Source organism: Moschus berezovskii, chromosome 2 (assembly GCF_049115385.1).
Source record: "Moschus berezovskii isolate FMDL1 chromosome 2, NW_MosBer_1.0, whole genome shotgun sequence".
In the NCBI taxonomy this organism is placed as follows: Eukaryota; Metazoa; Chordata; class Mammalia; order Artiodactyla; family Moschidae; genus Moschus; species Moschus berezovskii.
Genome location: NC_142461.1, coordinates 115,398,321 through 115,421,402, shown reverse-complemented (window position 1 = coordinate 115,421,402; position 23,082 = coordinate 115,398,321). Strand labels below are relative to the sequence as shown.

At 44.3% G+C, this 23,082-nt stretch overlaps 1 protein-coding gene across 5 annotated transcripts in view; it reads right to left on the bottom strand.

Moving 5' to 3' along the window:
* The window catches only part of RAPGEF4 (Rap guanine nucleotide exchange factor 4), a 330,927-nt gene that overhangs the window by 78,409 nt on the left and 229,436 nt on the right, over window positions 1-23,082 (bottom strand). For all 5 annotated transcript variants that reach the window (XM_088830124.1, XM_088830113.1, XM_088830121.1 and 2 more), the window contains 4 exons: window positions 22,660-22,713; window positions 22,246-22,352; window positions 17,860-17,981; window positions 16,171-16,354 (listed from right to left, as the gene is read on the bottom strand). In XM_088830124.1, the coding sequence (XP_088686250.1) occupies window positions 16,171-16,354; window positions 17,860-17,981; window positions 22,246-22,352; window positions 22,660-22,713 (467 nt within the window). The remainder of the gene's footprint in view (window positions 1-16,170; window positions 16,355-17,859; window positions 17,982-22,245; window positions 22,353-22,659; window positions 22,714-23,082) is intronic.

The following is a 23,082-nucleotide window of genomic DNA, read 5'->3' as shown; positions in this document are numbered from 1 at the left end:
AACCAAGCAGCACCTATTGGACTGGATCCTTGTTTTGGTCAGAATTTTGTCTGCCATCCTAAACATATAACAGGAAAGATGTTTTAAAATCCAAAACAGCACTGAAAGTAAGTCACGCCACCGTGACAAACAATAAAATAGTACTATCAGCAAGATCAGAGTGTTTCGGGAATTCCTGGGTGATGGGAAGCAGACGGGGACAGAATGGCTGAGAGACGCCTGGAGGCAGACACAGCTCTGCACCCACAGAAGGAAACCCGCACGGAAGGAAGACAGCACTGCTGATAAGACAAGGACAGGAGAAGGTCCCAGCAGTTCATCAAAACACCACCCCACGCAGGGCAGGGGCCGGCGAGCAGCAGGCTGCCCAGGCTCCAACTTGAGACTTGCCAAGACAGATGTCCAGGAGGGGCCTGAGAAGGAAGCAGAGCCCTGGGCCCTCCTGCCAGATACAGAGGAGGGGGAGAAGTGGGAGCTCTCCCAGGAGGGACTTCCTGGGAAGGACTCCTTTCCTGGGAGAGTCTCCTGAGTTTGGCAACTGGTAGGAGGACAGGAGGGAGGGGTTCAGCCTGCCTGCTCCCCATGTGCCTCTCATAGAAAGCAAGGCCTGTCCCGAAGCACAGCCCCCACTGCCTTCAGGGCTGGGGGTGCTGTTGGTCAATCTGCAGAGACCCACGTGGAACTCATTCTACCCCTGGTCCTCCATTCATCAGTAACCAAAACCAAGAAATAAAGACTTCCATGGGGCTTGCTGGATGCCCCAGAGAAACCCATGACAGCCATGTGAAACCAAATGGAACAAAGCCTAGAAATAGTTTAGTCTCTGAGTCCTAAATAACATTCTGAATGAAAGGAGGAAAAAAAACAACAACAACAAGCCTGTGGTCTACAGCGGTCAGTGTCATCACAGGGCAGGTCACTGTCACTGGGTGATCCACCCAGACAGCAACTGTCTTTTTGGTCCTGTTTATAGCACATGTTTTAACGAGGTGAGAGAAGTCAGGATGGCAAAGTGAGCAGAGACTGGCTTTAGAAAATGAGTACCTTTATAGCTGAGAAAGCAACAAAAGCATTCATGAGAGGTGTGCCGTGAGGGGTTTCCATCAACATGTTGTTAGGGTTGAAGGTTGAGGTAGGTCCCAGGGAGGAGGCCAGATGGAGCCGAAGTTGGTGTGGCCATCCTGTGTCCATGAGTGGGAGTCAGATGGGAGCCCCTCCCCCTGCCCAGTGGCCCTAGAACTTGTGGCTGCAGTGACAGAACAGGCCGAGCCTTGGCCGGGACGCCGGCTCAGAGCTGCTATGCCATCTGGTGTCTCAGAAAAGACCTCTCTGCTCTGGCCTCAAATGAAGCTTGTCCCCTCCATGTGCCCCACCTACTTCCCCACCATCATCACTGAACAAAGTCGCGTTTTACAAGCAGGTTTCTTGTGGCAGACAGTGGCACTGAGTACCTCTCATGCTTTGGTCTTTGTAGGGGCAGACAGGAAAGAAAAATGGAGAAGGGATCCCACAAATCGGCTCCCAGCCTGTTCAAAGAGTCATGAAAGGGTCCCCAGGGCTGAAGGCAATCTGGCTTTCAAGAGCCAAGGGAACACTGTGTCCCGATCGAGCAGGAGGAGGGACCTCGCACGTTATCTTCACAGAGGACCTATGAGGCCAGGGAAGTGAATCGGCTCTCCGGCTGCTCTGAGTGGCAGCACGTGAATGTACCTGGTCTTTACTTGTTCTTCTCCAGATGTCACAGGGAGAGGCATTAGGCATCCCTGCTTCTTTACAAACCTGCGTGGTGCCACATTGATGGGGATTTGCAGGATCCTGCTGGGGAAAGGCCTAGTTTCTGCAGGGGATGCATTCTGGCGGCAATGTCTAGTTACAGACAAGATAATAAACGGGGATGGAGGGAGAGGCATTTTCTACATTAAAGGATGGAAGGGCTCAGGTGATATTGGAAGCTGCTGGTAAATACAGTTTTATCAAGGAATTCATCAAGGTCAGAAACAGAGCTCTTCGGTTATTGGAACGTGGATAAAATGAGGGATTTGCCCAGGCACCAAGCAGGCACGCTGGCATGGCCAGTGGTATCCTGGGCAGATGAAAGACAAATAACCCAGTTCTTCTAGACTTGTCACCCAGTAGACCTATTCCCTGGTGCATGGGAAAAATACCCAGAAAAGTCAGTGTTATAAATACGTAACATCTGGTCAAGCACCAAAATAAAGGAAATGCTTTCCTATTTTTTTCTTGGGGCTGGAATGCTTTATTTTGGTGGTAACACTCCACCTCAGTCCACCTGATTCTCCTGCTTTCAAGTCATTTCTTAAGCATGAGTCACTTTCCAATGCTCTTAAAAGATTTTCTTGAGATTCAACTCTTCCACTTCCCTTAAAGGAAAGTTTGGTGTGGTTTCCCACCCCTTGTCTAACAAACCCACACAATGTGTTTGTTTCTTTTCTTCACCTCCCAGGACACTTGCTTCTTAAGAGTTAGCTCTTAAGTATTTGAGACATTCCCAGAGCCTGGTGATGGGCCATTTAAGGTATCCTCCCCCACTCTATCGGCTCATTTCCCTGACACACCACAACCCTCTCACCTTACCCTCAAACCCAGAAAAGGGCATTTTAAGCTTATCAGATACATTTTCTCCATTCTGTTTTCAAGGTTTTGATCATCTTTACTATCATTATTCTGAATTCTTTTTCAGGCAGTTTGCATATTTCCTCATTTATTTGGACTTCTGTGTTTCTAGTCTGTTCCTTCATTTGTGCAGTATTTCTCTGCCTTTTCATATTTTTTTAAAAAACTTATTATTGTGTTTGAGGTCTCTTCTTCCCAGGTTTCAAGGCTGAATTATTTCTTCCTTTTGGTTTCTGCCCACCTAAGGTTGGTCCAGGCATTTGTGTAAGTTTCATATAGGGTGAGATTTGTGCTGAGGTTTTTCTTTCCCCTCTGATGGGCAGGGCTGAGTGAGGTGGTAATCCTGTCTGCTGATGACTGAGTTTGTATTTTTGTCTTCTTTGTTGTTTGGATGAGGCGTCCTGCACAGAGTGCTTCTGGTGGTTGGGTGATGCCTGGCCTTATATTCAAGTGGTTTCCTTTGTGGAAGTTCTTACTATTTGATATTCCCTAGGGTTCCGGTAGTCTAGGGTCTTGGAGTCAGTCCCACTCCAAAGGCTCAGGGCTTGATCTCGAGTTTTGCATGGTCCTATATATTCTTTTCCAGTGGTCAGGTACTCTGGTCTGCTCTCAGCTGGTGTTCTGCAAGCATTTCTGTATCTGAAGGTGTATTCCTGATATATCCGTAGAAAGAGATATACTCCACATCCACCTACTCCTCTGCCATCTTGTTTTTCTCTTTTAAGCTTATCAGATACAATTAGACATTCTCTAGTTCTGACTGCAAACCCTGTGTACATGGGGATTCTTCCCTTCTTTGTGAAGTCAGAAATGAACGCAGTTTAGAACTGCTGTTAAGGGTAAAAGCCTCGAGCATATTTGAGAGAAATGAGGTCATCCCCATCAGGACATGGGGTAAAGGTTCCATAATTCAGTGCCTCTGAGGCCTAAGTGTTTGGCGACATTGTGATTTGAGGTTTTTCAAGTTCAGAAGCTAAATATGCCAGAAATTCTCCCAGCAAAAGTGTTTACTATCAGAGCACAACAGAAGTGTACCATTAAACCTCTTCAAAGGTACAGCCACAAATATTTTCCTTTAAAATACCTAAGCAGCAAGTTAAGAAAAACAAATTTGGATGGAAGCAGATAGTTATAGCTAACTGCATTTGTGTATGAGACATATATATCAGATAGAAAATGCAAACATTTTTTGAGGAGATGCTATGTGGGTACATTATTTTTCCTTTATAAAAATTAATTCTTCATGAAATAGGGACAGAAAGATATTTCTTTGCATTACACTGCTTGTTCAGTAAATCAACCAGAGAAGAACTTGAGGCTGTCAGGGATGAAATATTATTATTCATGAAATAAAAAAAGAATGAAATTGGATTTGGAGTAAGCAGACTTGGGCTCTGTCTCGGGTTCAGCTACATATACTACTGTGAGATGAAGAAGACACTCAGAATCCACTAAGCTCAGTTTCTCCATCTGTGAATTGTGGGTAATAACATCAGCACTACTCGGTTCACACAGTTAGTCTGAGGTTCAAAGAGGGGATGTAAATGAGGTCACTATATATAAAAGGTATAATGCAAATCATATTTAATTATTATGTTTTGTCTATGATCCTGACTTGTGTGTTGATATGAATTTTTTCTATAGTAGATGACATATTTGAACTTCATTCAGGTCTATATGGGCTTCCCTGGTGGCTTAATTGATAAAGAATCCGCCTGCAGTGCAAGAGACCTGGGTTCGATCCCTGGGTTGGGAAGATTCCCTGCAGGAGGGCGTGGCAACCCACTCCAGTATTCTTGCCTAGAGAAACCCATGGACAGAGGAACCTGGTGGATTACAGTCCATGGATTCATGAAAAGTTGGGTTGAGCAATTAAGCACAGCACAGCATAAGTCTATATAGTCATCATTTAATGAACTGATACTAGTCTGTAGTAACTATTTTAAAATCAGATTTCCATGACATGTTTCCTCAACAATGCTCAAAGAACAAAGCCAAGAGACCGTTTTGAAGCCTTTTTGGCCTGGGACAGGAGGTAGACCGCAGAACAGAACACAGGCTCGAGTCAGAAAGACCTGGACCAAATCCCGAGTCCCCCTCTTTCAGGATAAACAACAAGCGATTTAACACAAGCTTCATTTTCCTTATTCATAAAATGGGGATAATATTAATAACTAACCTCAAAGATCTGTTGAAAGAACAGAATCAGACAATTGTTGAGCACAGTGCCTAGCACACATGTGTTCAATAAACGCTGGCTGTAATTAAACACTATTGTATTTGTTTTTCCATTTACAATCCCTTGTGAAACTGGGAGAGAGTAAGAAAGATAGCGCTAAGTCGTGTCCGACACTTATGATCCCACAAACTGTAGCCCGCCAGGCTCCTCTGTCCATGGGATTCTCCAGGCAAGAATACTGGAGTGGGTTGCCATTTCCTTCTCCAGGGGATGAGAGTAAGCAGGTATTAAACTCATGTTAGAGTTTAAGAGACTTGTAATTTGAAGATGTTGGGGGACTTACTGGTAACTTGGTAAGACCAGAATCCAGGGCTTTTGTGCTTACTGTGACTTTCACTTTATTTAGCAGACCCTTAGGTCAAATGCATGTATCTCAAAAGCTGTCATTAAATTCTCAAAATACCATTAATTCTCCTCTCAAAAAACTCAGTATCCGGCATTCTATCTTTAGTCTCGGGCCCTCCAATCCATTCTCTACAGATAGCAGAGAAACCTACCTACTGCAAAGCTGGCCATGCCACACCTCCCTTTAAACTAGTCAACGGTGTTCCAAATGGCTATAAAATAATATACAAGACACACAGAAAAGCAGACCCCCTTCAACCTGACCTCAGCCTAACTCTCCAGCCACATTTACCCACATGCCTGCTCTGGGGGCACTCCTTTGGTTCCTTACTGGAACTTTCTTGACATTTTTCTGGCCCTACCCACTCCTGCAGCCCTGCTAGGCTAGGAATTCTTTCTTTGTTCTAGGAAGAAAAGCACTTCTTATTTTCTGCCGTGGTTAAAAAGGGTTTGAGAATCAACCTAAACACCCAACAATGACAAACTGATCTCACTAAGGAGTACTCAAAGGATAGACTCAGTTCAGTTCAGTTCAGTCGCTCAGTCGTGTCCGACTCTCCGCGACCCCATGAATCACAGCACACCAGGCCTCCCTGTCCATCACCAACTTCCGGAGTTCACTCAAACTCATGTCCATCGAGTCGGTGATGCCATCCAGCCATCTCATTCTCTGTCGTCCCCTTTTCCTCTCACCTCCAATCCTTCCCAGCGTCAGAGTCTTTTCCAGTGAGTCAACTCGTCGCATGAGGTGGCCAAAGTATTGGAGTTTCAGCTTTAGCATCAGTCTTTCCAATGAACACCCAGGATTGATCTCCTTTAGAATGGACTGGTTGGATTTCCTTGCAGTACAAGGGACTCTCAAGAGTCTTCTCCAACACCACAGTTCAAAAGCATCAATTCTTTGGCGATCAGCTTTCTTCACAGTCCAACTCTCACATCCATACATGACCACGGGAAAAACCATTGCCTTGACTAGACGGACCTTTGTTGGCAAAGTAATATCTCTGCTTTTTAATATACTATCTAGGTTGGTCATAACTTTCCTTCCAAGGAGTAAGCATCTTTTAATTTCATGGCTGCAATCAGCATCCGCAGTGATTTTGGAGCCCAAAAAGTAAAGTCTGACACTGTTTCCATTGTTTCCCCATCTATTTCCCATGAAGTGATGGGACCAGATGCCATGATCTTTGTTTTCTGAATGTTGAGCTTCAAGCCAACCTTTTCACTCTCCTCTTTCACTTTCATCAAGAGGCTTTTTAGTTCCTCTTCACTCAAAGGATAGACTGCTGCTGCTGCTGCTGCTGCTAAGTCACGTCAGTCGTGTCCGACTCTGTGTGACCCCATAGACGGAAGCCCACCAGGCTCCCCCATCCCTGGGATTCTCCAGGCAAGAACACTGGAGTGGGTTGCCATTTCCTTCTCCAATGTGTGAAAGTGGAAAGTGAAAAGTGAAAGTGAAGTCGCTCAGTCGTGTCTGACCCTTAGCGACCCCACGGACTGCAGCCTACCAGGCTCCTCCATCCATGGGATTTTCTAGGCAAGAGTACTGGAGTGGCTTGCCATTGCCTTCTCCTACTAGGGACCTATTAAAAATCCCTCCTTTAAAAAATATTTATGGCTAAGGGAGAATGCTATGCTATATTACTAAGTGTAAATGTGAGGAACTGAAAAATAATCAAGGGGTAGGTACCAAAATGTTAATGATAATAATCTCTGGAAGATGTGATCGGCAGGTGTTATTTATTCTTCTTTGACTCTTTCTGGTACTTTCCAAATTTTCTATGCAATAAACAGATCAACTTGAATAGTAAAAAGTCATAAAAATCTTGAGGCAATCTAATAATGATGCCTAAACTGTAAACAGCAGCTATATCCATCTTTTTCTCTCCCAATTCTGGATCCTAATAGCATCAATCCAAAGATTAGTTCTTGGGCATGTAAACATGAGGAACAAGGAGAAAACTACTTTCATAGGGGAAAGGCAAATCTAAAATCTAGAAACAGTCCACTTAATGCAATCATTTCTTCTGGTAAATTCCACAAACACATTTAGGGCACAGCCATCTTTTCAGGAAAAACAAAGGCAAAGTTCATCATGCAGTGAAGGAAAAAACTCCATAGTGAATTTTTTTATTTCCTAAAGATCAGTCTTTTAGTCATGCTTCTGTTTTCATTTGATTTGCATCTAAGGATGGACTTTTTTTCTTACTCTGAACATTCTCTTGGCATATCCCAGCACAAATCACAAGCCTAAGCACTAATGGTTAAGGCTTGCTAATCTGGGTTCCACTGAAGAAACAAATTTTCCTATAACTATCAGGATTTCAAATATCACACCCTCCAAAAATAGCTTGGACAGGTAAAGACTATTAAAACAGGCTCTGCTAACGAAGAGAAAACACACAACCTCTCGCGTGCCCTCTAGAGCACGTGTGTGGAACAGCAGGTGGTGGCTGTCTAAACAACTCTCTTCTGGTATTTTCTCATATCACTTGATTATCTTAAATTGTCTCCTTTCAATCTTATGCCCCACAGTATAGGTTAGAAAATATTACTCAAGCACATGAAATAAATGACCTTATGATTATGAGTTTCTGACCATTTGGTAGACTCCAGAACCTGCCAGCAATTCAAATATACATATATAATTTATATAAACATATATATTTGTATATATTTCCTGGTGATTGCAGCCATGAAATTAAAAGATGCTTGCTTCTTGGAAGAAAAGCTATGACAAACCTAGACAGCATATTATAAAGCAGAGACATTACTCTGCCAACAAAGGTCCATATAGACAAAGCTACAGTTTTCCCAGTAGTCGTGTATGGATGTGAGAGTTGGGTTTTAAAGAAAGGTGAGGGCCGAAGAACTGATGTTTTTGAACTGTGGTGTCGGAGAAGACTCGTGAGGGTCCCTTGGACTGCAAGAAGATCCAACCAGTCAATCATAAAGGAAATAAATCCTGAATATTCACTGGAAGGACCGATGTTGAAGCTGAAGCCCCAATACTTTGGTCACCTGATATGAAGAGCCAACTCATTAGAAAAGACCCCAATGCTGGGAAAGATTGAAGGTAGGAGGAGAAGGAGACGACAGAGGACAAGATGGTACGGCATCACTGACCCAGTGAACATGGGTTTGGGCAAGCTCCAGGAGACGGTGAAGGACAGGGAAGCCTGGTGTGCTGCAGTCCATGGGGTCACAGAGAGTCGTACATGACTGAGTGACTGAACAACAGCAACAAATATAAATCTATGTGGGCTTCCGCAGTGGCTCAGAGGTAAAGAATCACCTGCAGCACAGGAGACTTAAGAGACACAGGATTGATCCCTGGGTCAGGAAGACCCCTTGGAGGAGGGCATGGCAACCCACTCCAGTATTCTTGCCTGGAGAATCCCATGGACAGAGGAGCCTGGCAGGCCACAGTCCCTAGGATCACAAAGAGTTGGACATGACTGAAGTGACTGACTACACATAAATTTATATATAATTTATAAAATACATATAAAATTCAAATATATTCCGTTCCGTCGCTCAGTCGTGTCCGACTCTATGTGACCCTGTGGACTGTAGCCTACCAGGCTTCTCCGTCCATGGGATTCTCCAGGCAAGAATACTGGAGTGGGTTACCATTTCCTTCTCCAGGGGATCTTCCCGACCCAGGGATCGAACCCGGGTCTCCCGCATTGGAGGCAGACGCTTTAACCTCTGAGCCACCAGGGAATATTACGTATATATAATTTCATTTCCCCCCGCTTTTGCTCAGGCCCAGTTGACAAGCTTCTAGGCTTTTAGGGAATTTCAAAATTTCAGACAGACCTAGAATTAGATTCGGGAAATGGCATCTACTTCATTTCCCTCCTGCCTTTAGGCTGTTTTCTGAAACAAAAAATCTTCAGAAAGATTCTAAACAGTGGCGCGCTAGGTCTCACTTTACTTGGAAGAGATAGTTGGGAGCCTTGTATGGCAAGGGCCTTCTTTGTCTCCTTGAAGCCTCTTTTTGTCCAGCCGGCCTTGTAACATTCTGTTTACCCGCTCACTCCACATCTCTCTGCCCACAGTCCCTCTCCAAAGCACTTGCTCAAAGGTAGCCAGAAAGTATGTTTCTGCTGGTAAGGGTCTCTACTGCATCTATTTGCTGTAGGGTAACCTCTTGTTTTTAGGCTTATAAACAAAGCAAAATCAAAACAATAAGCTCCAGAAGCTCATTTTAGGTTTGTTGGCCCTGTCTGGAAGCTGCAGCAACAGCGCCATCAAACTGTCACTGTTGTACAGAACTTGCCCCCCAAAGCCACCCAGGTCTGCACCTGTGAGGCCGGGTGGGCATTGTGAGTCACTCTGCCTGCCACCACATAAAAAGCTAATTTCGCATTCAGAATATATGTTTTTTTTTCAATACCAATAGCAACAAGAGTGTGCCAAAAAATTTCCCCTGAAGCTCTATTCTGTTTTTTAAACTACAGAACATTCTTTCATAGTTTGACAGTTAAAATGCCGCAGTTAATGTAATAAACAGAGAATTTTTCTAAGTAGCATGTCAAAACAAGTGACACTTTTTTTTTTCTTGCTAGCGAGTCTCAGATTCAGAACAATAGGAAGTACCTTTCAAAGCAACATCTTCATTATACAATCAAATTCTCAAAGTAATCTTCTCATCAAAGAATATTGTGTTATTTCTTTCCCAGTAATTATCAGAGTTCTGCAACCTCCCTGGCGGTGGTGACTATTATAAAATGCAGCTGTGCTGAGTTACAATATTGGGGGTTCCTGCCCCGGTCAATATGGAACCAATGCAGGCTCATGCCTCCACATTTCCTAGTGACTTGGCAGTCTGGGCAGTCAAAAGTCAACATTTCCAGGACCAGTGAATATACCGTCAAGTTCCCTGGAGCAAAGGGCTCAGCTGCTCTCTGCAAAGACAGCAGAGACACCAGTAATTCTTGATGAACTCAGCTTATTTTCTTTCCACTTAAAGTACAGTAGAAGTTCCAAAGGTTATTATCTTATAAAAAATGGTGTGTGTGTGTGTAGAGTTGGAAGTCTGTCTCATAAAATTAGATTCCTTCTTTTTCACTCTTCCATCTCTTAGGAACGGTCATTCGCATAGAAATAAAAGCTAAGAGTACTGAGTCACAAGAAGAACTAGCAGTTTAATTCCAGTGTTTGAAGTTTCATAAAGCCTGAAAAGATGGGACAATCCTAAGGGCACCCAAGATGATGTATCTTGGGATACTGGTGAAACCTGTATTCTACAGCCAGAGATGGGATGGAAAAGTTCAAACTTTGTAATGTAACTTTCTCTGAAGGATCTCTGAGTTAGTGCTGTATGGAAAGAAAAGAAATACAGGCTCCTCTTTCTAAGGGAGACTCATGACATCCGCTCTCAGGCTCTTGCAAGGGTGAATCAAACAATTAGCACGAATATCCCTAGCATGCTGTCTTCCTTCCACACAGCCGGCGCTCAATATGTTTGTGGCATCCAAATCTAATGTGGGAGTGATCGCCGAAGAACTGATGCTTTTGAACTGTGGTGCTGGAGAAGACTCTTGAGAGTCCCTTGGACTGCAAGGAGATCCAACCAGTCCATTCTAGGGGAGATCAGTCCTGGGTGTTCATTGGAAGGACTGATGCTAAAGCTGAAACTGCAATACTTTGGCCACCTCATGCGACAAGTTGACTCACTGGAAAAGACTCTGATGCTGGGAGGGATTGGGGGCGGGAGGAGAAGGGGACGACCGAGAATGAGATGGCTGGATGGCATCACCGACTCTGTGGACATGAGTTTGAGTGTACTCCGGGAGTTGGTGATGGACAGGGAGGCCTGGCGTGCTGTGATTCATGGGGTCGCAAAGAGTCGGACACGACTGAGCGACTGAACTGAACTGAACCGAATCCCCACCAGGTGGCACTAGCGGTAAAGACCCCCACCTGCCAATACTGGAGACAGAAGAAACACGGGTTCGATCCCTGGGTCGGGAAGATCCCGTGGAGAAGTGTACGGCAACCCACTCCAGTATTCTTCTCTGGAGAATCCCACGGATAGAGGAGCCTGGGGGGCTACAGTCCAGGGGGTCACAGAGTCAGACACGACTGAAGCGACTTAATACGCTATTAGTACACACATTCCACTGGATTACAAACTCTCTAAAGGCAGGAACCATTTCACTACTTTCAAAAAACCTCTTTGGCAGATGCTCAGAAATATATGTGAATCGAATGGCATTTCTGTCTCCCTTGAAGCAACTGAGAGCTGAGGGAACATCAGAGCTGGGGCTTTATGTTCATTTGTTCATTCAATCACTCAGCAAAGGTTTGCTGATAGTCTGCTTGCCATAAGGCACAGAGCGTGGGATATGCCCTTTTCTAACTTCCACATCAAGTTCAGTTTCCCTCTTCAGATTATGTTCTATCGATATACACTACATTTTCCTTTGTAGCATGCAATGCAGCTGTTATTAAATGATTATTTGCATAACTAGTTGTTAATGGTCTGGCTCCTGCCCGAGACAGAAGGCTTCAGGCTGGAGGTGCGACCCTCTAGTTTAATGCTGCAGCCTTTGCAACTAACATAGCTGCAAAGGACAAAATAGATGTTCAATAAATATTGGTTAAATGACTAAATGAATGAAGTAAACTGAGCTATGCCTTCGCCCTTATGAAACTCAGTTTACAATAATGTTTTTCAACAGAGGCTTTCTGTTCAGGGCAGCTTCTTGTTTTGTAGGGTTCTAGGTAGAGGAGCATTCTTTGGCTCAAACTACCGCACAATTGCACTCATCTCACACGCTAGTAAAGTCATGCTCAAAATTCTCCAAGCCAGGCTTCAGCAGTATGTAAACCGTGAACTCCCAGATGTTCAAGCAGGTTTTAGAAAAGGCAGAGGCACCAGAGATCAAATTGCCAACATCCGCTGGATCATGGAGAAAGCAAGAGAGTTTCAGAAAAACATCTATTTCTGCTTCATTGACTATGCCAAAGCCTTTGACTGTGTGGATCACAATAAACTGTGGAACATTCTGAAAGAGATGGGAATCCCAGACCACCTGACCTGCCTCTTGAGAAACCTGTATGCAGGTCAGGAAGCAACAGTTAGAACCGGTCATGGAACAACAGACTGGTTCCAAATAGGAAAAGGTGTACGTCAAGGTTGTATATTGTCACCTTGCTTATTTAACTTATATGCAGAGTACATCATGAGGAATGCTGGGCTGGAAGAAGCACAAGCTGGAATCAAGATTGCTGGGAGAAATATCAGTAACCTCAGATATGCAGATGACACTACCCTTATGGCAGAAAGTGAAGAGGAACTCAAAAGCCTCTTGATGAAAGTGAAAGAGGAGAGTGAAAAGGTTGGCTTGAAGCTCAACATTCAGAAAACAAAGATCATGGCATCTGGTCCCATCACTTCATGGGAAATAGATGGAAAAACAGTGGAAACAGTGTCAGACTTTGTTTTTTTGGGCTCCAAAATCACTGCAGATGCTGATTGCAGCCATGAAATTAAAAGACGCTTGCTCCTTGGAAGGAAAGTTATGACCAACCTTGATAGTATATTAAAAAGCAGAGACATTACTTTGCCAACCAAGGTCCGTCTAGTCAAGGCAATGGTTTTTCCCGTGGTCATGTATGGATGTGAGAGTTGGACTGTGAAGAAAGCTGATCGCCAAAGAATCGATGCTTTTGAACTGTGGTGTTGGAGAAGACTCTTGAGAGTCCCTTATACTGCAAGGAGATCCAACCAGTCCATTCTAAAGGAGATCAATCCTGGATGTTCATTGGAGGGACTGATGATAAAACTGAAACTCCAATACTTTGGCCACCTCATGCGACGAGTGGACTCACTGGAAAAGACTCTGATGCTGGGAAAGGTTGGGGGCGGGAGGAGAAGGGGACGACCGAGAATGAGATGGCTGGATGGCATCACCGACTCTGTGGACATGAGTTTGAGTGTACTCCGGGAGTTGGTGATGGACAGGGAGGCCTGGCGTGCTGTGATTCATGGGGTCGCGGAGAGTCGGACACGACTGAGCGACTGAACTGAACTGAACTGAACTGAGGTAGAGGAGTGTGTTCAGCATCCCTCGGTCCTGCCACTGCCAGCAGTGTGGCAACCAAAACCCCCTCCCACAACTGCTGATGCCTGCCCCTCGGGGCTGGCCTGCCTCTGTTTCAGAACCACTGTGTGATATGGGCTTGAATGAAGGTGGTGGCAAGAACGGACACAGCCAGGACATGAAGAGGAGGTAAACAAGGGACAGTGAGACACGGAGCATAGGAAAGAGGGAAGAGCAGCAGTCTAAGAGGCAAGAGCACGGTTTAGAGTGCCCCAAATCCAGGGGATTCTCCCGTCTCTCCACCCCCCGCCCCTGCTGCCCCACCTCATGGCCCTTCAGGGCTCAGAGAACATAAACTGCTGGGCAGGTTTCTTGAATACAACTCATGATGAGATCAGTGAAGCTCTGGCTTTTCTGTTTGGTAATTTTGGATTTCCCAGCAATTTTTTTGTTTGAAGAAAGGGTCTTGAAGCTAAAGGAACTGAGAACCATGGTTGTGGAGTTAAAGATGCTGCTGCTAATTGGGTAGAGGGAAGGCCTCTGAAACACATGGTGTGCAATAAGAGAAAGTTGTGACAAAAAATGAGCTATGCTGAAGAGCCTCCTTGCAGCTCAGAGTAAGGGCAAGGGAAAGGGAAGACTCCTGGGGAAAGGGGAGGAGAGTGCGGCGAGAGGCTGCTGGGAGGTGCGGCCCACACCAGGAAGCTGGTCTGAGGGGCATGGGAGATGTGTTAGAGTGCAATGCTTCTGTCGAGAGCCACTGATAGATGGAGGCTGGCCAAGTCAGTGACTCAGAGTTGACACCCACAGCTGGCTGGCACCAGTTGCTGGGTGGAGTGGGATTTCGTTTCCAGCAGAAAAACATAAGCCCTGTGTGCAGTGGTGGCAGGACCATGTGCCAAGTCCCCCTTTAGTAAGAAGGTTTCCCTGAGGCTAGAAATGAGACACATGCTTCTTCGTATGCTCCACAGGGATAATGGAGTGCCCCAAACAGCTGAGCTTCGAAGAACTGATGCTTTTCAACTGTGGTGTTGGAGAAGAATCCTTTGGACTGCAAGGAGATCCAACCAGTCCATTTTAAAGGAAGTCAACCCTGAATATTCATTGGAAGGACTGATGCTGAAGCTCCAATACTTTGTCACCTGATGCGAAGAACTGACTCATTGGAAAAGACCCTGATGCTGGAAAAGACTGAAGGCAGGAGGAAAAGGGGACGACAGAGGATGAGATGGTTGGATGGCATCACCAACTCAATGGACCCTAGTTTGAGCAAGCTCCAGGAGTTGGTGACGGACAGGGAAGCCTGGTGTGCTAGAGCCCATAGGGTCACAAAGAGTCAGACACGACTGAGCAACTGAATTGACTGAGTGAAACAGAGGAAGGGCTCAACAGAGTCTTTCTGGAGTGATCTGATTAAACACTTGAGGGTCCTCAACTTTAGCGAGCAGGTTGCTACTGATGGTCAGGTAGGTTTCCACTGAGCTGGATGAGAGGGAGCACCTCACGGGACTAATGGAGGCCCTGAAGAGTTAACAGAGCAGTAGTGTCCTCTTGTGTCTTTAAGATGAAAACCCTGAATCTAAAAGATATACACACTCCTGTGTTCATCACAGCACTATTTACAATAGCCAAGACTTGGAGGCAACCTAAATGCCCATCAACAGATAAATGGATAAAGAGGTGGCACATATTTGTTGATACAATGGGCTACTGCTGCTGCTAAGTCGCTTCAGTCGTGTCCGACTCTGTGAGACCCCATAGACGGCAGCCGACCAGGCTCCGCCGTCCCTGGGATTCTCCAGGCAAGAACACTGGAGTGGGTTGCCATTTCCTTCTCCAATGTGTGAAAGTGAAAAGTGAAAGTGAAGTCGCTCAGTCGTGTCCAACTAGTAGCGACCCCATGGACTGCAGCCTACCAGGCTCCTCTGTCCATGCGATTTTCTAGGCAAGAGTACTGAAGTGGCTTGCCATTGCCTTCTCCGACAATGGGCTACTACTCAGCCATAAAAAGAATGGAATGATGCCATTTGCAGCAACATGATGGACCTAGAGATTTTCATATCAAGTGAAGTAAGTCAGGCAAAGACAAATGTTATATGGCATCACTTATATGTTGAATCTAAAAAGTAATACAAGTGCATCTATATATAAAACAAAGACTCACAGACATAGAAACCAAATTTATGATTACCAAAGGGGAAAGGGAGGGGGGAGGATAAATTAGGAGTTTGGGATTAATAGATGGAAACTGCTATACATAAAATAGATAAACAACAGAATTAACTATATAGCACAGGGAACTATAGCCAATATCTTGCAATAACCTATAATGAAACTAATCTGAAAAAATATATGGAACTGAATCACTTTGTTGTGTGCCAGAAACTAACACAATATTGTAAATCAACTGTACTTCAATTGTTTAAAACAGAATGTGTCTTCAACCTAAGGAGAGAAGGCTCTGCATGGGGCAAAAGAACGTGCTGAATGAATCAATGTGGCCTAGGAGAACTGGCGTGACATCTACAGTCCTGACATCCTCTGCCCTGCCGCATTAGAAAGAAGGGGGCTGCCACAGTCGGGCACAGAAGCAGAGCAGTTTCTGTTTGTCATGGACCAAAGGTTGTTTAATACGTGGACTCTGTTTTGCCATCCGGAGCCAACTGTTAACAGTCTCCAGAGTTTTAACTCATGCAATAAAGGAAATGGAACTCTCTGGCTCAAACAAAGAAGAAAATAACAGGAGGCAAACCCTGCTGCATCGCCCCTTTGTAGTCTCTCCTCTGGCCCTGGGAGAAGTCAGGCCAGGAATTTTGAAGTCAGCCTCGTTTCCCTCTGCACAGGTGCAAGCCTGGCACGGGGCGGCCCCGAGACCAGCGAAGGGCCCTCACTCACGGTTTGCGAAGGACCATCCTCATGTGGGCATCCGGGCCCATCTGCGACAGCAGCAGCATGGCGTCCTGCAGCTCTTCATCACACTCCTTCTTCTCCTCCTCCGTAGGCAAAGGGGCATCCTCGTGCTCATCATCCAGAAATCGATAAAATAAATATTTGTCTTGGAAGTGATGCTCCTGATCCACTACGGGAAACATGGGGGCAAGCATCAGCTGTGGGGCCCTCTGCCTCACAGCCCGTTTACCAGAAATGAACGGATGGTGTTGGGCAACACAGCCAAGTGGCAGCAAGGCGGTGGGACTCCTCACCCTTTTCCCGTGGCCTCGCCCAGGGTGGTGCGGCTGGAAGACGGGACCTCCAGGCTGCAGTCATGCACCTCATAGCTCTCTCTGACCCGCCCATCTCCTGAGCTGCCCTGGGACTCTCCTATGAGAACCTGCCAACTGCCCTGAGATGAGCCCTCTGACCAGGGAAATTGCCTTGATGACATTTTCTAGCGTGTGGGTTATACATCCCAAAGAGGAAAATGACCAACTGCCAGATCGTGCTCTATAGTGGTTTTGTCAAAGTACAGACTTAAAAAAACCTGACTTTATCAGCATCAGAATTTATTTCTTTTTCTTTTTATATGTACTGTTTATAACCATGTCTGTCTGCACTTTAAAAATTAAAATAAAATTGTCTGAGCAAAGCTGACAAGACCAACCATCTAGGTCATATACCCCTAATATCTAACAATAATTTCTTTCTAGTTCAAGTTTTAAAGAGTTTTTTTTTTAAATCATATTGCCTTTAAACCAGAAGATTTAGATCTCTGAAAGACAAAGTCATGAACTTGGTTTATTTATAATCTGTCATCTATATGTCTTAAAGTTTTAAGCCCCTTTTCAGGAGGGAGCATCAACACCATCCAAAGATAAGGAGTGGTAGATCCTTGCTGCTCAAAAATATGAATCAGCATCATCTGGGAGCTTGTTGGAAATGCAGACTCTCTGAATCAGAGTCTGCATTTAACAAGAGTTCCAGGTGTTCTGTATACACAGTAAAGTCTGTGAAACACTGCCAAGACCATCATTACATTCCCAGGTATTAAAGGAAAGATTTTAGTAGTTTGTCTGTTTGGAAAAGTGATCTTTAAACAAATGGCATGATGAGTTAAACCACAGTCCCACTCCTGTCCTGAATTGTTACTCTGCTTAGATGTCAGGGGCTACAACCACAGAGCACGCATGATTTTACATACAGTCATCGCGTGGGTACACAAATTGGCTCTCCCAGAAAACGCAGGTTCTGAATTCATTACTCTCTTTCATGTTATCAGCCTGGCCACACACTTCATTGCTCTCATTTGGCCACTGCATCAGGATTGCTGTGCGATGCTCAGAGTATAATCACGCTATCAATGAACCGTGAATGCAAACTAATAAACATAATTGGAACTGATGCACTCGGGTTGCAATTTCATTTTCCCTTCATACGTTCTCCCAAGTTAGGAAGGTACAATGGTGGAACACTGCAATCAACGGCATCCATTTGCTGCATTTGTATTGCTAAATGAAGACGCCAGCTCTGCAGGTCCCTAAAGAGATCGTAATTCTTTCTGGCCCATGTGGGAGTTCAGCCACAACCAACCCAGGGAAACACGCTTAGCATTTCTTGAGGTTTTCCAGGGACCGCATGTTATCTTACCGTGGTTGAGAACGCTGTCTTCTACCAGGACTTGCCACATGCCCACAGCTTGCGTTCGGGAGTGAACACATGGTGTCTGCTGCAGCATCCAGTCCACCAGCTCGGTCCCCACACAGCATTGTCTGAAGAGTGGCAGGACACAAAGGAGGGGAGGTCACCCACTTGCAGATGAAGGATGTGAGATTGCTTCTGAGAGGAGCCCCTCCTGAAGGGCTTGGTGCCCTTTTACCCTTTGGCAAACAAAGCACCACATGATATGGCCACAGGCTCTCAAACTATTGTACAAACCAATAAGACCACTCAACTCACAGGCAACCTTCTAGGCAAGGCTGGCTAAACATCGAAAGAGCATCATAAGTTGCAGTCCCAGGGGAGACAGAAGGGCTGCTAGGCAAGAAGCATGATCTGGCAAGTGAATCCCAGGGCCAGAAACTCTAAAGCTGGTCCCAGAAAATTTCAGGGTCAAATGAAGTGTTAGTCTCTCTGTTGTGTCTAACTCCTCTCGACCCTATGAGCTGTACCTTGCTTGGCTCCTCTGAGGATGGAATTCTCCAGGGAAGAATACTGGAGTGGGTAGTCATTCCCTCCTTCAGGGGACAGTCCTGACCCAGGGATTGAACTTGGGTCTCCTGCATTGCAGGCAGATTCTTTACATCTGAGCTACCAGGGAAGTCAAATGAAGGCAAAGCATAACTCTGACTTCCTTCCCCTGAGTTTTGTGAGGACTGAGTTAAGGTTTGTGAGGCTCTAGGAGGTCCTCTGTGACAGGCTCTGGATAAGTGCAAAATTATATACCACTTTCTGTTTTCAAGTAATACTACTGAGCTTCCTCAGAGGGGTGTTGGGAGAAACAAGCAATTAGTGGTGCAAATCTCTTTGAAAAAAAAGGTCGATGTAATGAACAACGGCACTTCGACAGAGCCTGTCATCTGAAGAGCTCTAAATGCTTTCTGTACAGGCACATACTCATCACTGTGATGCCCCTCGGGGGTAAGGTGGTCAGGATGAGCAAACTTAATATGTGCATTAGTTAGGAAACACAGAACCACACACGTTAGGAAAGCTGCTGTGGGGAGAGAAGTGTTTGTGGCATGACTTTTCAGTGGAGGAAATGGGATGATGCAGTCTGAGGGAGGAACCCTAAGGGACAGAGGAACAAGCAGGGAGTTACAAGCAGCTGGCTGCCGACAGCTGGGTCTAGGTCACTGGTGGCCTCACCTCCTGTGCTGAGGATGCCACTGTCTTTGAGGCACTGGGGCTGGTTCTAGCCCAGGGAGTTCCCCTCTAGTTGACTGGAGGGGATTCCTGATGCTGGTCCGTTCTAGGAAAAGCGTAGCCCGGGAGGAGTCATGAGATCCAGCACCAGGTCTGCTGTGTATCAGCTGCATGACTCTGTCTATATCGTTTCAAATTTCTGGTTCTTAATTTTTTTTTCAACTATAAAAGAAAAGAGGAGGAAAAGATGGCCTCGAAGGCCATGTCTGTTTCTAAGATTCTAGGAACTCTGAAATCTATCAGAGATCCTGTGATGTTCTGATTTGGATCTGACCCACCACACAAGGAAGATGTCCTGAGAAGGCTATTAGATTTCCAGGACTGCTCTGATTACAGACTATTACACATTAGAGCCTCAGTGGGCAAAGAGGCACCTAGTTACTCTTCGTCCTGAACCAAATGTATGATCTGTCGTGTTCCTCTTCTAATTTGAGAATTTATTAATGGGAAAAGTCATGTAAAAGTATAAAAAATCAATTTAATGTGGATTTTAAGTCAGTGATTACTTTTACTAAAAAAAGCACGTGGAATTGAGATGATCCCAGGGCTTTGGGGCCCTGGGACAGGGTATAAGGATCTTGTAGTCAGAACACAGAGCAAAGACACACAGTTGTGCCACTGGTAGCTGATGGAATTGTGGGTTTCCTCTCTATTAATGACATTTAGTTATTTTAAGATTTCAGCTGACCTCTGGTGTAGTGATCACTGGGGATGACACTGCATCTGGGGAGACTTCAACCCCTATTGCTGCTGTAACGATAGAAGTGGGGAGAAGCAGGCGTGGGGGAGGGGATGAAACTGGAACCCAGGTCTGGGACCAGGCACTCAGAATGTCCTGAAGGAAAAAGAAACCATGCCTCATTGGTCATTATCAACAGATCATTAATTTGTGTCATAGGGCGTGGAACAGACTTAACACCTATGTTTCAGGGGTTTAAAATCTTACTACTATGGGGCAAGAAAGAGATTATGGTTTCTGACTTCTAGTTTCCAACATCTGTCACCAAAGATGACATCTTTAATGGAATTTCCCTAGCGCAAGTCAACACTTGGGAAAGCATAATCACATTTTAAATTAAGGAAAAGAAATTTAAAAAAAAAAGGTCCTTCAGCTGTATGAGACTTTGAGAGTCAGTTGATTAGTTAAAGAGGTTGAGCTCTCTTCCTGAGGCCATAACCTTTACTTCCCTCAAAATTATAGCAGTGTGTAGGAACTATAGACTTAAAAAAAAGGATGAACTTGCAGAGTTGAAGGAAAAGGCTTCCAAATGTAATCATCCAAAATGGTAGCTCATAAATATCCATATTATAAGGGTAAGAGGTGTCCTTAGAGAAGGAACATGTCCTAAGAGGAACATGCTACTGATTAAAATGTTTCTCAAATCCCATCAAATAGAATTCCAGAATTCTATCAAGAAAAGGCCATTTTAAATGTAACAAATAGGGCTTTCCATAATGGCCCAGTGGGGAAGACTCTGTGCTTCCAATGCAGTGGGCGTGCGTTCAATCCCTGGTTGGAGAACTAAGATGCTACATGCCCTGCAGCAGGGCCAACAAATTAAAGAAAATAAGTGTAACAAAGCGCTGTGGTCTTATAAACATATTCATAACAAATGCAAGCAGAAGAGTGTTAGTTTCCATGGAAAGCAGAAAAAGTGATCCTAAGAGGAAGAATTTGCCGTGCATTTCCAGCTTTCCTTGGGAAGAGACTGGATTTTGAGCAATATACTCAAACATTCACTGTAGGGTGAGTCAGGAATAACTTTATAGGTTCTATCATGGTTGACTTCCCTGGTGGCTCAGACGGTAAAGCGTCTGTCTGCAATGCAGGAGACCCGGGTTCAATCCCTGGATTGGGAAGATCCCCTGGAGAAGGAAATGGCAGCCCACTCCAGTATATGCTTGCCTGGAAAATCCCATAGACAGCGGCGCCTGGTAGGCTACTGTCCATGGGGTCGCAAAGAGTTGGACACGACTGAGCGACTTCATTTTCATCATGGTTGACAGTCGCTAGAAAGATATATATCCTTTGCGGTAATTTTAAAATTTGTATTCTAGCTTTTCACTGTCTTATGAATTGGTTCATGTGAATCAAATGGGTTTTGACTCATGCTAAGTCTAAGTCTAATGGGTTCTGAGATCACGTCTAGGCTAAATGAGAAAGAGGGCCCGACAGTTGCTGAAAGAGGACTATGAGTCTGAATCACAGGTACAGAGAGAGAGTGAAGGCTTATGTGCCATAAACAGGCCATGCTAGTTCCTGAATCCTTTTTGAACTGATAAAATCAAAAGTTAAAGATGAGACATGAATCCTTCATTGACCCACTATGGTTCAATCATCTCAGAAGGGCAACTAAATCACATGGCCCCAGTCTTTATCATTTCTTAGTCCAGTGGCAGCCATAACGAGTCTTTATTCTGTACGATTAGAGGTGTGAGAGAGTTGAATGTCTTACTATATTCATACTACAGTGAAATCCTACATTAGAAAGTAAATTACATAAAGGGCATTTCACATTTTTCCCCCTCCAGTATCCTTAGGGTTTGAAACCCAATAATGCTTGACGCCCAGTAGGTACTTAACAAATGTGTAGAACGAATGAAAGAAACTTAGAAGTCAGCCAACCTTGGTTTAGATCCTGGCTCTGCCACTCACTAGATTCGTGACTTGATCAAGGAAAACTATTTAATCTCTCCGAGTCTCAGATTTATCACCTGAAAAAGGGCCCTGTGTCTACCTTATAGGTTGTGATGAGGATGAAATGAGATAATGTATGGAGACTGGTCTTTCTTGTTCAGGGCTTCAAGCATAAATGAACATTCAGTAAATGTTAGTTGAATCTCATCTAAATCTAGGAGTTTTCCTAAAATATACTGGCAAACAGAAATAAAGGTTTTCTTTTCTTTGTTCATCACACTTAAACCAATATCTAAGCAAATTAGTTTAGGAGTAATTCCTGGGAATATTAAGCCTAATTAGAGTTAAGTGAAGATCCAAGGCATGCTCAGAAATTCTAGAACCTGGAAGATTATAAAACATGCTGCCTGTAGATGGAAAACAGGGAAATGAAAGTTTGTTGTAATTTCACTATTTATATCACACATACCTACCTGTACGTCTTTAGGTGGTATTTTCTATCTCTTATCATGTGAGGTGCTCGAGAGAGAATGGCAGTTCGTAAAATTTTTCCAGCCCTGAGGATCTTCTCTGAAGGAACCTGAATTTTCATCAAGTGAGAGGAGGGGGAAAAAAGGAGAAGAGATTATAGATGGAAAACCAACCAGATAAATCTTTAAATCACTTTTCAATCTGACTTGAAAAATACAATTCCTTCATACATATGCACTGTTCACTTGTGTGACATGTCACTGTTTTATACTGAGAACTGAGACACACTGATATGTATTGTTTCTAGAAAGTGTATTTGCAGTTTCCTGATGTGCTGCTCTGACATATGGACCACTTCTCATAGTTACTTAAGAAACTAGCTCTGATGGCTCATCAACCCACCTACATCCCATTACCTTGGTAATGGTGTTAGCAGGACGAAGAGGAACGTGAGGTTCAATGAGAGGTGTCTGAAAAATAAAATGTTAAAGCAAAAGAAAATTAAACAAAAGTTCACTAAACAAAATTATGGGTTGGGGATAATAAGAAACATCTATTTTTATAAAACTCAAAATAGAATTAAAAAAACAAGAGATAAAATCTGCCTAAAGAACTTGAATGCCCAGGCATTCAAAGGGCAAGTTTACACCACTTTATTTGCCAAAATTTAAATATAAATTATTAAAAATGAAAAACCAAACAGGAATGATTAGATGTTTGTAGGCTTAATGAGAAGGGAATCAATATCTACTCAAAGCATAACAAACATCAGGGCAGAAGAAAAAGCAAAACAAGATAAACATGAAAAGAGATTAAAATGATCTATCTCAGAGGATAGG